Source organism: Leguminivora glycinivorella, chromosome 5, assembly GCF_023078275.1.
Source record: "Leguminivora glycinivorella isolate SPB_JAAS2020 chromosome 5, LegGlyc_1.1, whole genome shotgun sequence".
In the NCBI taxonomy this organism is placed as follows: Eukaryota; Metazoa; Arthropoda; class Insecta; order Lepidoptera; family Tortricidae; genus Leguminivora; species Leguminivora glycinivorella.
The window spans coordinates 12,338,123-12,362,988 of NC_062975.1; the positions used below are offsets into that span (position 1 = coordinate 12,338,123).

Genomic DNA, 24,866 nt, shown 5'->3' on the forward strand with positions numbered 1-24,866 from the left:
TTTTAGATAGATTTTATGCTTAATTATCGTCACAAAACTGACAGCGAGTTAATTTTTGTTAAAAACTTTTGGTAATTGGGGGGAGCCAAATTCTGAAAATGCCCATGTATACAAATTCGTCGATTACCTACCTAACTATACTACTAAGAACAAATGTATTGATTGTCTTTAATCTAGCATCTTACTTAGGGCTTAGGAAGAATAACAGGCCTGGACCCGGCCGAACCATATTTCCAAGGAATGCCCACCAATGTGCGGCTCGACCCCACCGACGCTGAGTTCGTAGACGTCATACACACAGACGGAAAAAGCATTTTCCTTTTAGGTAATGCTTCCACGTAACTATGACTCTATACTTATCATACTTACCCACTGGCTTTTATTAATCCATGACGCACTTTCTTAGATAATTACGCATGTAATCCGATATCACGTTAACTTAGATATAAGCTTAGTTGCTTTTATTCAATAAAACATACTAACAATATGGTAACATATGTATATTTAATATATAATTGTAAATATTTATTATTCGGGGTGATATCAGATGTGTGTCCGGAATTAATCATTTCGTAGACACGTAAAAAAATCATATGACCTTTGGTATTTTAAGTACATATTATAATGTAAATTACGTATTCAGCTTCAATTGGTATTTATAACAAATAATTTTTAAGAAAAAAAAACCGTCGCCTTTCGGGTTCTGGTGAAAGCTACTTGCGAATGTTGGTTTATGTAGAAATGTGTAAGTATTTTTTAAAACTGCTTTTAATGCTTTAATTATTAGATGGCAACACAAATGAATATACGTATAACGTTAAGGTTTGAGGAGTTTCCTCAATTCCTCATGAATCCGATTATATTATAAGAAATCGAAGCTTGACAAACTTTGACTTCAAAACATATGCTTAACAAACATAACTAAATAAATGTCACTGTTCTGAACTTAAATGCATGCTTTTCTTACAAAAATACCAAAGTCACTATGAGTGTGCCGTTCAGGTTTGAGGAGTTTGGTTCTGGCCATCATCAGCAGTTCCACTGCACCAAATGTCACTGTTCTGGACGAAAGTGCATAGGTACTGTTCTTATAAAAATACCAAAGTCACTATAAGCGTGCCGTTCAGATTTGAGGAGTTCGGTTCTGACCATCATCAGAAATTCCACTGCACCAAATGTCACTGTTCTGGACGAAAGTGCATGCTGTTCTTATAAAAATGGCAAAGTCACTATAAGCGTGCCGTTCAGATTTGAGGAGTTTGGTTCTGGCCATCATCAGCAGTTCCACTGCACCAAATGTCACTGTTCTGGACGAAAGTGCATGCTGTTCTTATAAAAATACCAAAGTCACTATAAGCGTGCCGTTCAGATTTGAGGAGTTCGGTTCTGACCATCATCAGAAATTCCACTGCACCAAATGTCACTGTTCTGGACGAAAGTGCATGCTGTTCGTATTAAAATACCAAAGTCACTATAAGCGTGCCGTTCAGATTTGAAGAGTTCCGTTCTGGCCATCATCAGCAGTTCCACTGCACCAAATGTCACTGTTCCGTACCTAAATGCATGCTGTTCCTTTAAAAACACAAAAATCACCATATGTATGCCTTTCAGATTTGAGGAGTTCCCTCGATTTCTCCAGGATCCCATCATCAGAACTGGGTTCTGAGAAAAATGGGACCAATCTGTATGCATATACATTCAATCAAAAAAAAAATTTTCAAAATCGGTCCAGGAACGATGGAGATATCGAGGAACAAACATAAAAAATAAAAAAAAAAAAAAAAAAAAACATACAGACGACTTGATAACCGTCCTTCTTGAGATATGAGGCGACGGTTAAAAAATATTACGCGCTTTCTGGCCGGTTTTTAAGCTGACTACCCTTAAAGAGTGTTTGTGCTTTTTTTATAGAGTGTTCGTAATTTATAATTATAACCAACCTGAAATATTATATTAAAAAAGCATTCAGTTAACTACAAATAGGTACTACAATGAAGACAATTACAAATAGGTACTACAATTGTTTTCCGATCGCAAATCCGACATCACCCCCACGCTTATTGCTATTAATTCCATCAAATTCATGAATACATATATATTTTTATTTATTTATCGCATAAACGGTAACTAATCATCCACGTGTTTTATTCACGCGTGCGACAGATTTTGTGTTTATGGCAGGATATGGGATGTCGCAACCAGTGGGCCACTTGGACTTTTACCCGAACAATGGCAAGGAACAGCCGGGTTGTGACCTCACCGAAGGCCCCCTGGTGCCCCTGACGCTGGTTAAACAGGGCTTGGAAGAGGCCTCGAGGGTGCTAGTGGCTTGTAATCATGTTCGTGCTATCAAACTTTTCACTGAATCTATCAACGGGAAATGTTCCTATATAGGTAAGCATTCGTATGATCCATGAATATTTGAATAAGTAAACAATTGTATTATGAAATTTATGAATAGAGTGGGTGAATGGATGACTTCGGCGATTTCGACTAAAATTCCATACATAAGATACCAAATAGTAGTGGATTTGCCTAAGATCCGGTCCCATTCGCCCAAACCGAGGCTTAGGTATAAAAATAAAATAATAATCTTCGCTCCTAAAATTACAATTTTTAAAGCTAATGTCTCATTGATGGCCATAAAAGTCTCATAAGATCAACATAAGCGATTAACTTTACTCAAACGACTATCGATATTGACATTTATGTTCCAGGGCATCAGTGTCCGTCGTACCAACATTTTCTGGACGGAAAATGTTTCCATTGCGGCCATGGATGTGCGATCATGGGGTACGTATTCTGTATTTTTACAAGAAATGAATTATTATTTATTATGGTGTATACCTATATTTAGGTTCATAAATATGTGTACCTAAATTTTTTCGCCTTATTGTAACGAATTAAGGTGAAGAAATGTACCTACACATGTTTATGAACTCTACTGTACTTTGATACTAGTCGTCGACAACTCTTAATTTAAAGAACCGTTTTTTGAAATGTTCTAATTGTTTCTTAAAAATATCTCAAGATATATTATCTTTTTGTTAGTTTCCACGCTGACAGTTCTCCAGGCTTGATAACGAACAAGAACAACCAGTCGGAGAACGAAGTGTACCCATCAGAGGAACAAGAGACTATCGGAGCTAGGTACTATCTCAACACTGGTAAAGAACAACCATTTTGCCGTAAGTACTCGAATCGAAGGCAGAGTATGTATGTGATACAGAGGTCTACATTTGTATTTTTTAGCGTCTGTAATTATCCCAAAACAAAATGTACATGGCCGCATAATATCGGCTTGAGTAAACAAGTTCAAACTGATGATCACGATACGTGACACCGCAGGTATATTTACAAAGTTGAAATGGTACAAATGTGAATCTCTCATTTTCTTTTAAATACCGTCAGTTATAATATAACCATTGAAATATCTCATTAATTGAATTAATGTAGAGTTAACCGTTATAATTTGTATATTTCATTTCAGAACGCCATTACAGAATCGCTATACAGCTCGCTAACCCAAAGGGAGCGGAGTCTTGGGTCCAGGTATTCCAATAAATTTTTGATATGTCAGTTCTCAGTGTGAAGCTTCTTCTACATTTATTTGCTTAAGTCCTTAATTAATTTTAGGTACTTACTCATTTTTGTACCAAAATGCTCATAAACTCAATAACAAACCAAGTAGGTACCTAAGTGGTTGCTTTTTGTGAAATTGGTAACATATAGGTACCTGGGTATTTGAGTACTTAAATAATCTAAGCTATTAGCCTAGTCTTTGTTATGTTTTATACTTTTGTTAGCAAATTATTCATTGCCAGCGATCCGCTACTAGAGGTTGCTCTACTTTTCATAGGCGCTAGCTAAAAACTAGCCGCGGCCGCTGTACACACATGGCCAACAGTTCCACCAACCCCCTTGGCCATGTGTGTAGAGGGCTACTTGGCCGTAAGTTGGCAGTTGGCGCTTGCGCTTGCCGGCCAACCGATTCGTGTCGGTTTTTTGTCCACACATCAAAGGATCTTGGCGCCAATGGCCAACTGCGTTTACACGTTGGCGCTTCATTCAGTTGGTCGTCAGCCGTCAGAGAGGACAGTAGTGATATATTTACGAAAATAATAAGTTTATCTATGCCAATAATAGTGTAGATTTTAGGAAATAAAATAACCTTGCAAATGTTTAATGTATTTCCTAAAAAAGATAAATGTTCTTATCAGAATATTCAAAAAATTGTTAATATTGCAAATAATTTAATTTTACTACGGGGTTATTATTTTTTAATATTTTTTTTCTGACAACGTCTATGACCAAGAATTTCCTAGATTTTTTCATTCCACGTCCATCTTTCATGAAGAGCCAATGCCAAGTGATTGGTTCGCCAATGTGTAAACAGCGGCTCTTATCTTGGCCAAGGGGTTTCACAAAGGGCTGGTGGAACCGTTGGCCATGTGTGTACAGGGGCCATAAGAACGGTGCGATATTTTTGAAAATAATTCTACAACAGTAGTTTTTTTTCATATACAGCGTTTAATCGCAATTTAAAAAACCTATATTTTCGAATCCACCAATAGTTTGGAATGGAAGATATTAAAAAAAACTACGCCCAAAAAATAAGCGTTTTCTTTCAGCAAAATACCTCACAGTAATTTAATGGTGGACACAAGTAAAAAAAAATCAGTTTTAAGGTTTACAACTCGAAGCCACCTAAATATATGACGGGAAATAAGACTTTTTTTAATGATATAGAATTTTTGAATTTTTTCTAACGTGCTCTAGAGCAAATATAACAACAGATATTTTTAAGCAGAAATGAATAGCACATAATATTTCAGATATTTAGCATATAAAAACCACCAATATATTTATATGGAAATAAAAGAATCTAAATATTTGACCGGGCAAATTAGGAACAGATAATAGTACGAGGTTGACTTTTATTGTCCCTATTTAACAATATTAACAGCATGATAATCCACCCAATAAGTTTGATCTTTATTTAATACTTTAATTTAATAATATATTTACATTTTTTGCGTGGTTTGGTTTGGACCTTAGTGTCTTACATTTAGGAATCCATATGGCAAACCACCACGCCAGTGGAGCTGGGCCGAGAGTAGGTGATGAGCCGTTTCGCATGCTTTTTATTCTGTTCTTCTATTACTATACACAATAACGTAAATGAGGAGGCACACTGACATTTTACCCCGCCAGGCGGCGCCTATGCAAGAGTCTAGGCATGTCACTGTTATTCATATGTAAGAGTGAGAGAAAAAACATAATTATCAGCTTCTCGCTCTCACGTCTCACGGACTAATAGGGTGGCGCCATCTGTCATATCCTTTGAGTGTTCCTCCCTCATTACATGCCTATTTCTACATAAGTAATATTTTAGGTAAATTAAAAACAGACGTTTCCCACCGATAATAAAGTCCAAAGTAATTAAAAAAATTACATATTTATTTTAGGCATCCGATTTGACAGTCGTCGAAAAGAGTATATACTTGTCAGTACATACATCTATCTCACGTTTTTCTCTTCTACCATTTGACAGATCTCCGTCATCTTGTGAAATGTATTCTTCCATTCTTCAGAATCGTTGAAGCAACGCTTGTTACAAACACGCGAATACTATGCAAAGTCTAATTTCGACCCATATGTCACGGCCAGGTATAGCCCCGGCGATTATCGTTAGACTTACAAGCCACAGGTCACGGGTTCAAATCTCAGTGTCGCATACGTAGATATTACAGCTTTTTTAATTAATTTTTTGAATTTTTTATTAATATTATAAGTTGATGAGTACAAGCTACTGCAATGACATTAAATACAAGGACGCACAATTCATAACAAAAATGTTTTAAAAATCTGGGTCTAAATTGCATTTAGAACATTCTTGTTGATGCTAATAACGTTAACTTCTTATCTGCTTAGGAAAAAAATCGTTCATGCCATAACCAACTTAGTGTATAAAGACCTAAGTATCAAAATTGCAAATGGAACTGCGACACACTAAAAACTTTTTATCAAAATACCTTTTGTCATAATATGCTCAAATGACTTATATGTCAAAATGAATTGCGAACGAATATTGAACGAATGGAGCCGCTACCAATATATAATAAGTATTTAGGTTTATATTAGATATTTCCAATTTATTCCATAAATAGAAATATGTACCTAAAAAAGGCCGCAATTTTACTTCTTCATTACATAAACTTTAAGAATACCCTACTGTATCATCTTTATCTTGGTCACTTGTACTCCGTTTATTACAATAAATGTATGTAATGTATGTATGTGTAAATTTCCTGAAATAAATGTCATATATCTTGTTGTCACAAAGAAAAATTTACAGGGCTTCCAAGAATCTCGAGCTGGAAGGATACAAATTAAAATATTTTCTATGAAAATAATTAAATTCGACAGCAGACAACTCAAAGGTTAATCGGCTTTATTTATTATAGGCATTTGTTTTAAATTAAATATTAGTGGCTCTGATCTGATAGTAGGATATTCTTTAAAATTTATTTTCAAAAGGAGATTTAATGTTGGTAATGCCATTCAAATAATATTAGAAGTGTCTACGCGAGTGTTCGAATTTAATTATAGGATAGCACATATTGAAAGTACTGTAATATGGGTACAAAAGCCTGCCTATTGAAATATAAAATACATAGCAAATAGTTTTTTTTTTACTTTAGTACTTTTACAATATAGTATTTTTACAAATAGTATTTTAGCAAATAGACTTTTCGACTTTTTATTTACACTACATACCGACCATACAACTGACTCTAATTAATCTTGGTTTTAAAAAGTGTAAAATGTAGACCTAAGTGCGTTTTCACATTATCCGATCCGATATCGGATGTCGGACCGATATCCCATACATTACAGGCGGAATCTTCGATTCTTCTATTGATATCCTTCCGACATCCGTTATCGGATCGGATAATGTGAAAACGGTCTAATAGCGACTCAATAGTTTTTGTTCCTTGACGGTCATTCATTTGAACTAATAAAATTATTTATTTAAATCTATACAATTACAACGAGTATTACGAGTATAATGTATAATACATTCATTTTGTAATGTAATCCAATGAAATAACTTATAGAAATATATTCTACCCTTTTTGCTTGTGTTCCGATTACTATTTAGCCAATTTTTCATTGAGTCATACCATGGACTTTCAATAGGGACTGAGCTCACACTTTTTTTGCCATACTAAATTGAACTTTATCACCGGTGCAGAAATGCGTTCTTATTAGACTAGTAAAAGTGTGTCCACATGAGAGGGGCTGGTGGCCACAGTTGGGGCTGGTGTCCCTCTCGCACGTGTGACCAGTGTTAAAGAGATTACTATAGTAGTAGTATTTTTACCTGTATGATAACTAAGTTTATAAACTTCTTAAATGATTTTTGTATTATATCGAGGCAAGGATATTAATACTTTGTAACGAATTGGTAAGTCGTTATTATGAAGCCATAAAACCAAAGATTTGCGCAATTAAAAAAAAACCTTTAATTCGGTATAATATGTAGGTAACTATTTACACAACAAAACAAATTAGAATAAAATACATATTTCGTGACACTAACCATAATACAGCTTTCGATATTTCATCAATTTATTCAATCAATCAATCAATATCGTTTATAACTACATTCGGTATTAGTAGATTTGGTAGTAACTTTGAATATGTCAATATTGGTATCCCCAAATAATGACAGTGATGACGTCATTCAAATAATTTTGACAGTGGCAATAAGTGCGAGAGGGAGACCAGCCCCAACTTTACCCTCTCATGTGGACACACTTTTTGGCCTAACAACTCAATCTAGCTGAATAATATATAAATCTATGAGTCATACCGGACAACTGTCACTGTACATTTGTAATCCTTATTACAAGGGCATATCGTCTAGCGATGGTTAGCTAAGACAGAGTATTGCGGTTAGTAGGAACGATGTTGAACCTTAGGTTACCTTCAATCAATACTAATACTGAAAGACAATTTTTAAACTTATTGCATTACATGTGTCTAAAAAAATTTCAATGAAATGGCCTGTAAATCTAATACTAAAAAAATCAATATTTAAAAAGAGAGGGTTGAAAAGGGTATAAAAGATTAAAAAATAATAACAAGAAAAAAAGATTTCCGCTGCCGAGGATCGAACCCACGACGTCAGGTCAGGACTCAGGAGCGCGCCCATCGTCTTACGCTACAATAACTGAGCTATTTAACCTCTCGTATGCTTAGGAGCAGATCTGCTCCATATTGTTTCAACTTTAACATGTAGTTATTATGACTAATATATTAATGACAATTTTTTGACAGACGCATACGAAAGGGCGATAATAAAGGTGGCGAAATATATTATTATACCGCGATGTAATGAAAATACTAATGAATAAGTAACTTTTGAAATAATGCAGAAATGACATCGTCAATAGTAGAGTTTGTAGGTAAATGAAAAATATGAAAATACTTCTTTCAGTACAGGTTTTAGCGCTTCTTGCGTGCATTTAAAGGTGGCTTATTTTTTATACTTCTTTATTATGATCTTAACGAAAAGTCTGTTCCAATTTTTTTGCTGATATAATTTTTGCCGTGAATGTTCTTCCGAGCTAGTAAAATATTAAACTTCCGTTTTGTTTTTAGGGTGGTTTCAGTAGAAATAGTGTTTCAACACATAATGTATGTACAAAACAACCATAACTTCACTTTTCCTATTATTGCTTGTGTCATAACTAATTTAATTACTCCGCTTCTTGTTACTACGAAGTATCATTCACAAAAATAGGTGGTTTCTTAATGTGTTATAAAGGTCATAAATTAAAGTAGTCGAATTTAAAACAAAAGTCCTGATTCCATTTTCGCCTGATTTTTAGTGAATTAAAATAATATTTTTTTTATTCTATTATACGTTTTTTGTCACAAATTTTGGTGGCTTAACTAAAAAAACTATTTCAAATTACCAAACTTAATTTTTGGTGACATAAAAAGTACTGTTATAGAATTAAGTTATTTTCCCAGTAGCAAGACCGGATGGTTCCTAGGCTAATAGCTCATAGCTCGCACTAGCAACAACTTGAATTAAATATATCTGTTAGATAACGGAAAGTGTAGTATTTCACCGACTAAAACTATCAATTTTACATTATTTTGATGTTTCTCTTGAAAGCAGCCTTAAGGTGTTGAATCTATTTAAACGTTTATTTTTTGACAGGGTTTCTTAAAGGTGACGTTGCTATCCGACCGAGGAGTAATACGAAGGATGGACTTAACCCCAAGTAACTACGTCAAGTAAGGCCGGTCGTTCAACAGTTCTACGAATCTCTTCGTGAGCTCTACGGAATACTGTAACTGACTCGATTTGTGATTTCAGATTAGAACACGGGACGTCATTCACAGTAGTTGTCACACACCCAATGGATTTGGGTGGTAAAGTTAGAAAGGTAAATGATTTCGAACTATATTTATATAAGTATGGTATTGAGACATAAAGACCTTTGTCTTTGACACACCATTTTAATTAGGTATCTTTACTAAAGTGTTCTTGAAAGTTGTGTCTTCTTTTCTGCAACAACTGAATCCAAATCAGCTAATGAAAACACGAAGCAGACTGTACTCACAAGCATCTTGTTCCACAGGTGGAATTATCATGGGAATACGATATGAACGTGCTGGAGCCGCGGTCTCTGTGCATTCTGTGGTGCAACGACCGCCTGTACGTCAAGTCCGTACTAGTCGACCAGATGGAGCTGCCTAGCAGAGGGTACGCTATCAATACATTTACCTATGGATGTGGCCAACTAATGGACTTAGGGCAGTTGATGTGGACCCAACTGTCAGAATTCGGTGTTCAGGAAAAAAATAGGCTAAATATTTCCTATTTCGGTTGTTCGGCCTTTCTTCTCATTAATATCACTTTCCTTTCTGCAGAAAACGCAACGTGGACTTCAGCAGCAAGCTGTGCACGCCAAAGCGCGAGTTCGCCGAGATCCCCAACCGAGGCTCGGCCAGTTTCTACGACAACTGCGGCAGGTAGCGGCGCCGTGTCCGCTCGTCGGCTTTAGTTTCAATTGGCCACACACTAGTGCCACCCTGCTATTTTCAACACAACATTGGCACTATGTGTGTGTCAGGCACCGAACGTGAAAGAGACTGACATAAACAGCGCGATCGTGGCGCTTGATCGCCGAGAGAAAGTCTCTTGGATACTTGCTATATAGGCGAATCTCATCATACCAGTCGGAGGACGTCCACTACTGACCAAGTGACCAGATATCATCAAGAATATCCATAACTCCTGGTTACGCGCTGCCTACAATCGACTAACTAAATCGGTGCACTAGTGCAGGGGCCTTTCCACCTGCCTCTGCCCTGCCTCTTGTATTTAAGATGTCTCCGGTATGTGGACGAAAGGCGACATCTTACCGGTACAAAAGACTTATGAACATCTCAAAATGAAAATACATAAAGAACTAATTAGTGATGTTGGGATCGGAGAATAAGGTACCTGTGACTGTGAATCCCAGTGATGATTATACAGGGTGATGTGAGATTTTGTACCTAAATTATAAACTTGTTGACGTTAATGTTTAAGGCGCTGTTCAATACTCGTTTAATTATAGTTTAGGTATGGAAGTTAACTTGTTTCAAAAGTATTTTTGGCTAATTTGGATGTCAATAATCTCAAAGTGTCAAATTGTATATTTTCGATCTAATAATTTTGTTATTTATTTATTGAGGGTTTGTTTTTTTTTTCTCTTACGGTTGTTGTAAATATGATAACGTTAAGTTTGATTAAAAAACACTATATCTATAAGCATTTATACAAAGTAAGTCTGAACAAATTTTATTTATTTAAAGGTGATTTTATACTTGACGAATAAAATTGCAAAAACCTATACTTTTCTTTTATTTCCTACTAATAGAAAACAAATACTAAGTAGGTAAACGTCCTTCGTTTACAATTAGTTTATCAACTACATATAGTATCCTTTTTGCCAATAGTGGCACTGAAACTAAGTAGTTCATGTGCTCTGCCTACCCCTTTATGGGATACAGGCGTGATTATATGTGTATGTATATAGTATCTCGTAAAACCAAAGGGAACTTTAACACGCACAAGCACCGGGATGTTATGTTCTTTCTTAAAGAGTTGAACGAAATGAAGATTCAAATGAATTAATCCTTTTTCCTAAGCCTGGCGCTCGAAGCTTGAAGAAATTGGCACCACTGCGTGACTTCCTCAGGGGCAGTCTTGTAGGCCTCTGCACCCGGGATATCCTCCATGGCGGTTGGCAAGTCGACGCCAACCACATAGATTTGCGAGAGAGCTACTGCCCTTACGAAGTTGTCTTTCAGAGTAATGAACTTGTGCTCCAGGTACATTATCTGATTCTCCCAGCATAGCATCTGTAAATTTGTCATTAAGTAAAGAAACATGGAAATTGGTGACAGTTAATCTGACCAAATACCAAATCACTACACGTAAACAAATTATTACCAATTTATTGACTACTTTAGTACATTTTCATCAAAACTTATTTAATTTTTTTTTTAGTTCATAGCATAATTGAAGCGCTAGCGATAAGTACGTGCGACTTTCGTTCCGGTGGTCGCGGGTTCGAACCCCGGCTGGTACCAATGAGTTTTTCGGAATTTATGTGCGAAATATCATGTGATATTTGCCAGTCGCTTTTCGGTGAAGGAAAACATCGTGAGGAAACCGGACTTATTCCAATAAGGTCTAGTTTACCCTTCGGGTTGGAAGGTCAGATGGCAGTCGCTTTCGTAAAAGCTAGTGCCTACGCTAAATCTTGGAATTCGTTGTCAAAGCGGACCCCAAGCTCCCATGAGCGGTGGCAAATGCCGGGATAACGCAAGGAGGATGATGATGAGTTCATAGCATAATAGTACGTAGTTCAATTTGGACGGGGGGACGGACTTAGTAAACTTAATTTTGAATATGAAGTCTTAAATAGCTACTTTACCCTGGTCTCCACTTTATAAGGGCTGAACAATGCAATCGGTCGTCTATAACGAATAGTGGAAGCCTTCACGAAGGTCGTGCTCTTAAACAGTTTGGAGTAAATGCCAGTCCGGTCGTAGAAGTGCTGCCTGGCGAAATCCACCGCTCGAAGGAATCGAGCATTGCTCATGTGCGTCAAAAAGATATCAACGTCTCTGGTTGTGCAGATGCCTGGAACCAATCTTTCAATGTTGTGCTTGCACCAGTGTGTCTAAATAACCACCGTGGAACTAACCGAGAATTGACAAAAATTGTTTAGGAGACCCAACATCGTACGATATTTGAATTGGTACTCGAGTAGACAGGTCCAAAGAGATTTGTGTAGGTAAATAACATATGTAAGAAGTCTCCTCAAAACCCTACAGAGTACTTATCCTAGGAGCAAGCGATCGATTATATTTGAATCTCTGAGTCAGCTTAATACATAGGTAAGTGTTTAAATAAGTGCATATTAGAGGTACTTACCATAATGAACTGTTGTTTCAGATATCTTGCATTTCTTTGAATACAATCTACCGAACAAAAGGACCCCAAGTGCTCTGATGTAGTAGCTAACATCGCAGAATATGAACAAAAAAGTCACTGCCGTTAATACGCTATACATATTGATTTATTTCAAATACCATAAAACCATGCACACTGGGCTACCTCCCACTTTAAATTAGTTTTTGTGATATTTAACTTAATCATTTAAAATTAAATACAATTCATTTATTTCAGTAATTAGTTTTTTATAATTTATTCAAAGCATAGCAATTAGCAATGTATGTATTTTGTTGAATAATGGAGTACTTACCTACTAAGTACCTACTCGGAATTCATTTTTGAGGTGGCGTGATCAGTTTTTTTTTTTAATATTCGTTTTTAGGGTTCCGTAGTCAACTAGGAACCCTTATAGTTTCGCCATGTCTGTCTGTCTGTCCGTCCGTCCGTCCGTCCGTCCGTCCGTCCGTCCGTCCGTCCGTCCGTCCGTCCGTCCGTCCGTCCGTCCGTCCGTCCGCGGATAATCTCAGTAACCGTTAGCACTATAAAGCTGAAATTTGGTACCAATATGTATATCAATCACGCCAACAAAGTGCAAAAATAAAAAATGGAAAAAAATGTTTTATTAGGGTACCCCCCCTACATGTAAACTGGGGGCTGATATTTTTTTTCATTCCAACCCGTATTGAAAAATGAATAAGGATTTGCTAAGATTGTTTTTTGATAATAATAATATTTTCGGAAATAATCGCTCCTAAAGGAAAAAAAAGTGCGTCCCCCCCCCTCTAACTTATGAACCATATGTTTAAAAAATATGAAAAAAATCGCAAAAGTAGAACTTTATAAATACTTTCTAGGAAAATTGTTTTGAACTTGATAGGTTCAGTAGTTTTTGAGAAAAATACGGAAAACTACGGAACCCTACACTGAGCGTGGCCCGACACGCTCTTGGCCGGTTTTTCTTCCTGAATATAAATACATTTTGACTACCTACTCTGAATTCAAGCAGCTTCCGATGTTTGTACTCATTAACACAGAGACACGGGGTCATACATGAATTACATTACATAGAGAGAAATACTTTTCCATCCTGTCTCTGTATGAAATTCTTAAAATTTTAGATGTCTATCGAATTGCGTTATATATTACTATGGAACTCTCTAAGCAGTGGCGGTACAGCCATATAAGCCCAAAAGCCGGGCTTGCCCTAACATTTTTAAAATCGCGCGCTAATATTAGATATTATTAAGTTCTCCATAAGTGAAGCTCACGGCCGACCGACCATACGGTACAGACCACAGCATGTTGCCATGTTTTGCCGTGGCGCTAGTGCAGCGCGGAAGAGCACGTTCACTACGTTCAGCTATATCTTGCTCGCTCGCACTCGTTGGCTTGCAATGGGGCTTGCTCTTGCATCCTTTTTTTCCTAGCTTTTAGCCTACATTCTGCCTAGCAACTTATATAACTATTTGTAGGTATATATAGAACATTTGTTCCACGATTTAAGCCGGGCTTTTGGTATGAAGTGAGGAACAAGATTGAGCGCGCGTTTGATTGACAACTTCAAGTGTATTATTATTTAGTCGAAAGTTTTATTTGCGTTAAGTGAATGTGCTCTTCTTCGTTTTCTTGTTATTAAGTGTTTAATTTGTTTAAAAATCCAATTGACAATGGATGAATTTGTTCCTTGTGACGGTGACAAATGCGTGGTACACATATTACTCGACGAAGGCAAGGTAAAGTAGTTAAATTTTGCCCAAAAACGAGACATTATTTCCGCGCGAAAACCAACGCCGGGCTTGTGAATTTCTCAGAAAAGTGCGGCGCGTAATAGAACATTTTGTAGGGCTGTGAGTTCGAAAATTGAAGATTAAGTAGTTAGATATTGCCAAAACGTACCTTTCGGCTTGCCTCACTTTGAAACCCTAGGCACGCCACTGTCGCTAAGCTCACGTTTATAATTTCAGTCGTTGCCCAATTAACCATATATTGGGTTGGTAAGAAAGTAATGAGCGAATCATAACCAATATTGTAATTTTTATTTAATTTTTCTCTTTATTTCTTTCAAATCTTAGGCTAGGCTGTTTATAATATGAATATAAAAGTAAAATACAAAACCACTTACAAAACAATATAAAACACATATAAACACATTATAAAAAACCTAACCTAGGGTGCCGCCAGCAGCGGGGCAGGGCCCAAGCTGCCGGTGGTTAGGGCTGCAGAGAGAGGAACCGTCGAACTATCCGCGCTGTGTCCAAGATCACCGCCTTCTGCATCTGGCCCTTGATCCAGCCACCTAGCGAGAGTCTCTTAAGATGTTGGTCGAGACTCTTCGCTATGAGACCGTTCGCTGAAACGACTATCGGAACAATGATCGTTGATTCAACATCCCACATGGCGGTTATCTCGTGAGCCAAGTCTAGGTACTTACTGGACTTGTCCTTCTCGGCTTTCACGAGATTCTCATCATGGGGGATGGTGATGTCAACGAGCACTGCCCGGCGTTGCAGTCGATCTATTATCACAATGTCAGGCTTATTGGCTACAATAGTCCTGTCAGTGATCTGATCGATCCCAATAGAGCGTGGCACGACCATTTTCGAGAACTGGCGCAGGTAAGTACTTGTAGTACGGTACTTCGCGGTCCACAAGGCCGTATTGAAGAGCAAGTTGCTGGTGAATAATCCTGGCTACGAGGTTATGTCTGTGCAAGTACTCGCCGTTAGCAAGATGAGAACAACCGGAAATAATATGCCTGAGTGACTCTCCGGGACGGCGGCATGCCCGACAAATGTCGACCGTACCGTCCTTCAGGATATATTTCCGGTAGTTGTTCGTCATCATAACTTCGTCCGCAATTGCACAGGCAAAACCCTCGGTTTCTCCGAAGAGGTCCCCGAATCGTAACCAGTTCACCGATGCGAGCAGATCTACATCGGGTCCCGTGAGGGCCTTGTAGAACCGCCCGTGTAGCTGCTTGCTTTCCCATACCGCCTTGCGGTCCGCAGTATTTAGTACCACAGGTTTGCGCCAGTTCTCTTTCGCCAAGGAGAGCGGCGTGAGGTTTCCGTCCACTGCCACCACATCACGATGCATCCCGCACTCGTTGTTAAGGAAGTAATTCCTGAGATTGTATACCTCACGGTTGTGGAGATCTTTGGCGTTTAGGAAGCCTCGACCTCCGCACTTCCGTGGGATGTACAATCTCATAACAGACGAGCGCGGGTGTAACATACGGTGTGTGGTAAGCAGTGAGCGGACCCTCCGATCCAGGGCGTCCGTTATTTAATTTATTATTATTATTATTTGTTTGTCTTTTCCATATCTCGGGACCATGGGGTCCCGGACCTTTGGGAGGCATGCGTGGGGCCGAAGCCAACAGCACAGAGGCCCTTTTAGACATTTTAATCTAAAGGCAAGGGATACACGTGGCGGATACCATCCCCGAGCGCACAATATCATACAATCGGAGATGGTCCCCGCCAGGTGCAAAGACTATTGCAGTGCAGCACTTTTGTGCTGCGATGGGAGCTAAGGTCATGGGTTATTGTTTTGAAAGTTGGATGAACTGGTTAAAGGGCTATGGGAGGAGACTATCGGACACCTGCCGTGACAATTAGTCTCACAATTGTAAAAGGCAGGCGGTGACTCGCCAACTCATTGAGTGGGCCCTGCAAAACGGCCGCACGCACGGTGCGACAACAGAGCAACACTTGAGAGTGGCTAAAAGGTTGTCGAGAGGTGAGTCTGCGGTAGCTTGGTTCCTGGTGTTCCATTCAGCAGGCCGCCGGCGTTATGACATTTTACACTTCCAACCTGGAGCATAGGTCCCGCTCTTGCGAATCCACTCTGGCCGGCCGGTTAAGGCAAGCGCAGAGGCGAGGGCTAGATGGAAGTGCCCTCTGGAATAGGGGTCCGCGGTGTCGCCACTCACCGTCAGCTCGCCACAAGCTGCCCCCGCGGGCTTATTATTATTATTTTTTTTTTTTTTATTATTATTATTTTAATCATTTATCAAAAATATAACGGCCTTCGTTATCTACTACTTGTCTCCATCGTTCTGGTAAAGAATGAATAGCATCGGCGAAGAAGTTCTTAGGTTTAGGTTCAAAAAACTCAGCTATGTACTGTCGTAGATGGGCTTGATCATCGAACTTTTTTTCATTCAAGGCATTGCTTAGCGATCTGAACAATGCGTAATCCGTAGGTGCCAAGTCTGGAGAGTACGGTGGATGAGGTATCACTTTCCAACCTAGCTCCCATAGCTTTAGCCGAGTCACTTTTGCAATGTGTGGGCGAGCATTGTCCTGTAAGAAAAAAACTTTAGCATGCTGTGGACGATTCTGACAGATTTTTTGGTTTAAATTTTCAAGCTGATTACAGCATACTGATGCGGTAACAGTCATTCCACTTGGTAGGAGTTCCCAGTGAATAATACCATGAATATCCCACCAAACGGACAGCATAACTTTTTTCGGGTGAGGCTCTGTTTTTGGTGCCTCTCCTTTTTCGTTTGGAGCTAGCCACTGACGTTTGCGTGTGTGATTTATATATAAGACCCATTTTTCATTTCCAGTGATAAGATGGTCCAACCAGTTGAATGTGTGGCGAAAAGACAGAAGCTGTATGCAGATATCGGCACGGCGGTTTAGTTGATCTCTATCAAGTTCGTGCGGTATCCAAACACTGTATTTGTAGTTTTTTCCCAACTCGTGTAAATGTGTTTCTATGGTGACATGAGAGCAGCCTAACTCGGTAGCAAGAGTACGACTCGTTAGCCTCGGATCTCCTTCAATTAAGGTTTTTAATTTGGCTACATCAATCTTCACCGGTCGACCAGACTTAGGTTGATCTGATAATGAAAAATCGCCACTACGAAACCGCTGGAACCATCGTTTCGCCGTGGCCTCAGACACAACTTCAGGAGCAACACGCTGACATATATTACGCACTGCTTCGGCGGCTGAATGGCCAGACTGAAATTCATATAGTAAGCAATACCTTACATGCACTTTTAATTCGTCCATTTTCTTCCTTATATTAGCTCGGCGACAGCTAGTGAATGGCTGACGAGAAACTGTGCGACTCGCCCTTTATATACTTTCGACCATAGAAGATTCTAGAACTCTCTCAAAAATTTTATGTGGAATTCAATCGATCGCTCATTACTTTCTTACCAACCCAATATTTATCTGGTTCTTTATCCGTAAGCGCCTTTCCCTTCATACCAATATTCCCATGCTTACACAGAACCATCAAATCAACTCGTACTCAAACCTAACATACGCTTTAAAAACTAAAACTATGTTAAAATTTGCATATGCACGTCAACGTGTAGGTAATTTGAAAACGAAGCAAGAAATTATTCTTTGCACGGTTATCCAATACAATTTTATTGTGAAAAATTGTCACCAATAATTAGGAAAACTAGTCTTATTTCTTTTCACCTTTATGACTTTAACTTATTTCCGATATGAACGGGTTCTGAACGTTCAAACGAATATGGTCAAAAATAAAAAAAATACTATATTTTAAGTCGTTTATTAAAAAATAATCATAAGTAGTAAGTACATAACAATGCACAATAAATATAACGAAACAATAATCGTTACACTTCATTAAATTCCGTATAAGTGATTGTCATTTCAATACATCTACTATTTAACAAATACATATTAACATAATCAAACGACAGAAATTCTCAAAAAAGTAATATTTTACAGGAAAACTTTACTAATATGTATTGACTAGTAATCGTTATTAGCCGGGTACACACTATGTACGCATTTCTCCATTTTATTGGCTATGCTCACAGCACGTCACATGCACTGGCACTGAATATGTTAAGGCAAAATAAGCATCATAGACTTCAGTAAATATAAACTCTAATGGATACCTATATAATTTCAAATTGATATTAGCTGCGCTGATATCTTTATCTATTCTCTTACGATCTTACTACTACATTAACTATCACTGACGTAGTTCACGACGATAACGATTTACGATTGTATTATAAGCATTAAATAAACAGGTGCACAGGTTGTAACTTATTATGAATTTTTCAACTACCAAATTAATCTGAACCGACAAAGATATATCTCTGTTTCAAGGTAAGGTAAGGAGAATTAATTTTTAGTACCTACAGGGTGGCCAATTATAGGACGCTAGCGAGTTACTGCCTATTAACAACAACCACTCAGTCACTAATATAGGTAGTAAACGAAACTGTCCTAGAAGCTTTTATTTATATCGCATCAAAAAATAAAGCAGGTACTTCTAGCACATAATATAATTATATATAAAACACACGATGAAATAAAAGAAAGGAATGTGGACTATGTACATGTAATATCTAATAAATTATTTTAATTTTAATTTTAATTTTCCTATTACATACCAGTATTTAGCCTATTTCATGTCTTCAGCAATAATCATCAAAATATTCATAACGACAACACATATTCGCACCTAAAAATAAAGATCGTGTCAATAAATAAAACATAATGTGCAATATACAAATAATGTGACCAAAAATAGTTACAAACGTTTAGTCATTTGGTGAAACCGCACCAATGTCGCGGTACGGTGCGATAGCCTTAGCGACTTTAAAGCCCATTCAAGCCAATAGTATTCGAACGAAAATGTAATTATCTAAGTAAGATTTATTTCTAAATAGTACTTTGGTTTGAATCCCAGCACCTCCACCATGTCGCAAAGGTTAACCCCCGAGTTTAAAACTTTGAAATGCATTTTTTTAAAGATTTTGAACCGAAATAACATGAAATATATTTAGACACATGGTCTATTAATATATCATGACCTATAATCAAGCCAATTATATCAATTTGCTTGAACAAAACTCTACAGAAGTTTTCAGTACTCTAATACCTACTACTAATTTGGAGGATAATTATCTTAATGACGCGTAATAGTACTTCGTACCATGTATAGACGTGGCTTCACGTAGGTAGGTATACAAACTCCATCTATGTTAATACATAAATAGATGTGAAAATCATTTCCATTCATATGTGTAACGAATTTTATCATTGACTATAAGCCACATTAACAAAATTATTCCATCAATACTTACAAGCGACATGCACTAAGATTAATTTATAACCAAACCGAGACCAGATTTTTTTATTTTCATTACATGGTGTGCCCCGTCAGCTTCATTTGGTTGATTTCCACTTTAAATTAACGTCATTATCATATAGTTTATACGACATTTGTCTCTTTTTGTCATTCGTTTCATTACCCTATTAAGAAATATCCAACAAACTGTCATACAGTTTGGCGAAAATACTATAATTAGAATAATACTGAGTAACCTTTTTTGAGTAAATAAATTAAAAAAAAAAATCATTGGCTCTTTTTGAGTACCTAAACATTCTAATCAAGTGCTGTCTTCTTACGTAACTACTGCTGTTACTTTCCTTCGTCTAAACTTAAAGTTAAGGACAAAAAAAATTGCTTTCCCGATTCTACTAGCCTACATGTATTTTTTGATCAAAAACTGGACAAAGGCTTCACCGTGCGGCAATTATATTATTATAATTACTACAATCATGTAAATGTCGCTTTTTTTTTCCTAGACACAATTACACATAAATAATATTAAGTACCCCGCCAAACAATTCAATAAGCATAAAAACATGGCCGGACATCAATTATCAACGCTCTCCAGGAGACAAATCGATCGATTTTATAGTCGCAGAAACAGCCGGCCTCACCGAAGTGACAATCGTTGACGCCAGGTGGGTATCGAAACGCAGTCAGGTTCTGTCAAGTCACTAAATACAGAATAGTAATAGGGAGAGCTAGCTACGATACCCAGATTTAACTTTCGCCCGGCGTAGCGACTCTATGTCAAAAACATTACCCAACTCAACCCCAATTCATAACAATAAATGCATCAGTCTTTAGCGTTACCTACTCTAATCCTTCTTCCTTAGCCTAGCGCTCGCAGTCTCCAAGCACTGCTGCCACTGGACGACCTCTTCAGGAAAGGTCTTCATGTTGTGTGCTTCGGGCACGTACGCCATGGCCGTGGGCAGGTCGAGGCCTACTATGTGCGTCCGAGAGAAAACTATGGCTCGCACGAAGTTGTCCTTCAGTGTGATGAACTTGTGTTCGAGGAAGATCGTCTTTTCGTCCCAGCATAACATCTGTAAGTTAAAATGTAATATGTAATGTTGGGTAGGTCGACCAAATGTTCTGATATGTCAGTGCTACTGTTACGGCACTCTCTCATCATTATCTCATAAAATAACCACAAAATTAAAATTTTGACCGCGACATAGTGGACCAATTTTCATAAAACATGGCTAAGAACACTCCCGACTAACTCAGCTTTCAAACAAAAAAAAACTAAATCGAAATCGGTTCATCCGTTCGGTAGCTACGATGCCACAGACAGACACACACACAGACAGACATACAAACAGACAAGACAGAGAGACACACACACAGACAGACACGTCAAACTTATAACACCCCGCCGTTTTTGCGTCGGGGGTTAAAAATAGGTGCGTTTTATTAATTCATAATTCATAATCATAATTCATTTATTGCTTTTATGGGTTTTACAAGATTTTATAATAAGTACATATTTAGGTTCCAGCATAAACCCCGTTGGGGCACAGCAATGTAGGTATTAAGGTGTTACTAGGGTTAGATACTCACCCTTCATCCTACAACATCTCAACAATTGGTAATATCTATTATTTAGCCTTTTTTTTGTTGTCATTGTTGATTTATGTGGCGAGAAGGCGGAGTAACTCGTCTATTGTGTAAATGTAAATGTCTGCCTTGTCTTTCGTTTTTTAATTAAGACTGAATATAAATCAGATTTGAGGTAGAAGGTCGTAGAAATAGATCCGAAAAATATCAAGCAATCTTGCTAGATAGACCAAATATTTCGCTTCGAGGATTTGATTTTAGAAAACTGAATATATCACGCCTTACATTTTATACACCTAAAATCTCACTTTAGTGTCAACCTTGTAAAGACTGAATATGTCAAGCAATCTCGTGTAGCTTATGATAGGTACTAGCGTCCATCAAGGCAGCGCCTTTGACCGCCGCAAGCTCGTAGACGCCGGTGCGGTCGTTCGTAGAAGAGGGCTAGAGAGATCTTCTTGGCCAATGCCAACCTGAAATTGTACAGTGGTAAAATCTTACCTTAGTTTCAACCTTGTAAAGGCTGAATATGTCAAGTGGCCTCCTATAGCGTATAGTGCTGGCGCCCGTTAGGGCCGAACCTTTAATCGAAGCGAGCTTCTCGTAGAGGCCGCGGTGCGATCGTAGAAGTGAACTCTGAAGACCGAAGCTTGATATACAAAATTTTTAAATTTTAAATTGCTAAATTCTCACCTTGGTCTCAACCTTGTAAAGGCTGAATATGTCAAGCGGCCTCCTATAGCGTATAGTGCTGGCGCCCATGAGGGCCGCACCTTTGACTGCCGCAAGCTTCTCATAGAGGCCGGTGCGGTCATAAAAGTGGATGCGAGAGAAGTCGAGCGCTCGGAGGTACCGCGCGTTGTTCATGTGAGTAAAGAAGATGTCCACGTCACGGGTGGTGCAAATGCCTGGAAATAGTGGTTCTAATGTAAACAAATACAAGTAACATGATGGTATGGACGCAGACTCAAAGTAACCAAAAATAAATAAAAACCACACTATTGAACGAGCGAAATATCAAAAACGCCGACTCTTAATCCATGGTTGTCGACCTTTAAGACTTCTTGGTATTTATGCCTATAATAGTCACAATAACCTTCAAGAAAAAAAATCTGTCTAATAACAAAACTCCCCCATTGTACTATTTTTTTAAGCTCAATGAACTCGATGAGTATTTTTGCCATTAATTTTGCAAGACTCGGCGTTATCATTTTTTTAATCAAGTTTTCGTCTTAATTTATTCCAGCACCCGACCGCTTGGTTACTAATTTGGCCACTCGTAAGTCTGCTAAATATATTCTGAACACGTTTAACCAATTGGACAATGTCGTCGTGTCTTAGATATTCTTAGAGCTCATTGCCAAATGATAACCAGTTCCATAGATTGCTAGATTGCTACCGACTATAACTGGGTATTTATTTATATGAAAATTCCCATGAAAATCATGAAATGGTCTTTGACCTAAAGATAAAGGTAAAAAGGTCAGCTCAAAGGTTGTTCGGTAATGTAATCTACCTGCAATTACTTGCACAATCTTTATACTATGTACACTTGTTAGAAAATGAGAGACCTGTAAATAATAAAGACTTGCGTTTTTCATACATATTGTCATATTCCGCAGGTCAAAGACATCAACTCGCTATTGTTTATTGTTACAATGTATTTTTTCTAAGAGGGATAACTGTTGGCGACAGGAAAACTAAATAATTTGATTCTCGTAAGTATGAAACAGAAAAGTGCTTAAATAAACGAACGTGCACTCTATTGTTTATTTGATAGTGAAAATATTATGATAACTAGTCATTATTATTGTTATCGCTTTGAATCGACAGGCCTATTCAGATTGTTAATTAAGTAATTATTTTACTGTTACGATTATTAATCTAACTGTTACATTTTTGTGGTATTCCGTAAACTATTGTCTTGCCTTAATCGCATCCTTGCCTGATGAGCGAAGAGTGCGATGAGTGTACAAAAATATCATACAATTCTCGATTGTCGAATCTGATTGCTAATCTTATACTTATGTATTGAAATACAAATAAGTTTTACAGAGTTCTTCAAAAAAGGACTGCACAAGTTTCTAATGGGTCAGCAACGCGCATGTGACACCCCCGAGTTGCAGGAGTCCATAGGTTACGGTGACCGCTTTCCATGGGGTGCACCGTATGCCTGTTTGCCATCGACGTGGTAACAGAACTATAAACTTACGAATAACAGAAAAGAAGGTATTCGTAAGTTTATAGCAGTAACCAATAGCGTCAATAATCAGCGCCGGCTCAGAGTCGATCAGAGTCGAGCGAGATATCTTTTTGGTGTAGTAACTCATGTACTAGTACTTGAAAGTTTGCAAACTTTTATAGGTAGGTGTATCATGGGCCTAGTTTGCCCGTTTCATCACTCAGGAATATAGAAAGAACAACCGGCGTGCGACAAGTCGCATGCGCGGAATAACCTTCATAATGATGATTAAAATGATAACAAACACTATTACATCATAATGTTCACTCGTAAAAATGCAAGCGATTCTACAAATAGAGTTTTTCTAATTATGACACACTAACAAGCAAGTACAATGCCATCGCACGTCTTCCGGTGAACGAGCCTTGACTTCGAAAAATCAATAAGCACCTTGTAGAATATTTACCGTAATTGTTGTTGGTTAACCTAGTAAACTAATTTATAGAGAATGTAGCCTTCAATTGTTCGTATTTATGTACTAATACAATAGGTTGCCGGCACCAGATCATTTTACTGAAAACAATAAGTTTGTAGCAAATTTTCTTGAAGTAGGTAACCTAAAAATCCTGAAATCCACTTGTTTCTGTTAATAGACTGAAAACTGTGTAAAGAAGATAATGTAAAAGTTTACAAAACATCAGTTATCATTCTAAAGCATGAATATTTTATCAATATTTCAAATACTTACCGTACAACACTGTGGTTTCATTGATCTTGAATCTTCTCTGAAATAATCTCCCGAAGAAAACTACTAAATACGCTCTGAAATAATATCCCACATCCCAAACCAGAAGCAAAATAACAATAATTGTTATAATTACGCTATACATTTCTCTAAATTAGTGAAAATTATTCAAAATTCACACTAGCTTGCCGCGCGACGCATGCATTGACACTAACAATTTTAACAGCTGATGGATGAAAGCTCAAGGTCGTCTGCGCGGTTGTGGCGCGAATAGGTACGATGTGTATATTCAAGCTAGGAACATACTACGCGGACGTCCGTCGTAAAGCTAGGAACATACTACGCGGACGTCCGTCGTAAAACGACCGCGACCGCGACCTATCAGTGTGCACGGAACAAAACATCCAGAGAGCCAGATTTCGATCGGACGTCCGTGCGCTCAAGGCCACGTCCGCGTCCGTCGACCGATAGTTTGCACGGTTATGTCTATTTCCATTGTCCAGATTCCCGTCCGCGGTCGATTCACGACGCACGTCCGCGTAGTGTGTTCCTAGCTTAAATCGACCGCGGACGGGAATCTGGACAATCGAAATACACATAAAGCTAGGAACACACTACGCGGACGTCCGTCGTGAATCGACCGCGGACGGCAATCTGGACAATGGAAATACACACAACCGTGCAAACTATCGGTCGACGGACGCGGACGTGGCCTT

The 24,866-nt window shown here is 38.0% G+C and overlaps 3 protein-coding genes across 4 annotated transcripts in view; 1 reads left to right on the top strand and 2 right to left on the bottom strand.

The window, feature by feature from the left end:
* Nucleotides 1-10,922, top strand: part of LOC125226092 (pancreatic triacylglycerol lipase-like) — a 75,903-nt gene extending 64,981 nt beyond the window's left edge. The window contains exons 7-15 of one of the 2 annotated variants that reach the window (XM_048129951.1): nt 190-325; nt 2,164-2,394; nt 2,718-2,793; nt 3,052-3,188; nt 3,491-3,552; nt 9,239-9,315; nt 9,398-9,467; nt 9,663-9,787; nt 9,955-10,922. In XM_048129951.1, coding sequence (XP_047985908.1) covers nt 190-325; nt 2,164-2,394; nt 2,718-2,793; nt 3,052-3,188; nt 3,491-3,552; nt 9,239-9,315; nt 9,398-9,467; nt 9,663-9,787; nt 9,955-10,060 — 1,020 coding nt within the window. In that variant the 3' untranslated portion in view covers nt 10,061-10,922. The remainder of the gene's footprint in view (nt 1-189; nt 326-2,163; nt 2,395-2,717; nt 2,794-3,051; nt 3,189-3,490; nt 3,553-9,238; nt 9,316-9,397; nt 9,468-9,662; nt 9,788-9,954) is intronic. The other variant, XM_048129952.1, reaches the window with a different exon arrangement.
* LOC125226095 (protein THEM6-like) lies at nt 10,859-12,717 on the bottom strand. Its single transcript, XM_048129955.1, has 3 exons — nt 12,515-12,717; nt 12,012-12,220; nt 10,859-11,433 (listed from the first exon to the last, which is right to left on the bottom strand). The coding sequence occupies exons 1-3, from the start codon at nt 12,651-12,653 to the stop codon at nt 11,203-11,205; spliced, it is 579 nt and encodes a 192-aa protein (XP_047985912.1). The 5' UTR covers nt 12,654-12,717; the 3' UTR covers nt 10,859-11,202.
* Nucleotides 12,718-18,079: 5,362 nt separating this feature from the next.
* LOC125226191 (protein THEM6-like) lies at nt 18,080-24,339 on the bottom strand. Its single transcript, XM_048130106.1, has 3 exons — nt 24,154-24,339; nt 21,917-22,131; nt 18,080-20,709 (listed from the first exon to the last, which is right to left on the bottom strand). The coding sequence occupies exons 1-3, from the start codon at nt 24,293-24,295 to the stop codon at nt 20,479-20,481; spliced, it is 588 nt and encodes a 195-aa protein (XP_047986063.1). The 5' UTR covers nt 24,296-24,339; the 3' UTR covers nt 18,080-20,478.
* Between the last annotated feature and the right edge of the window lie 527 nt (nt 24,340-24,866).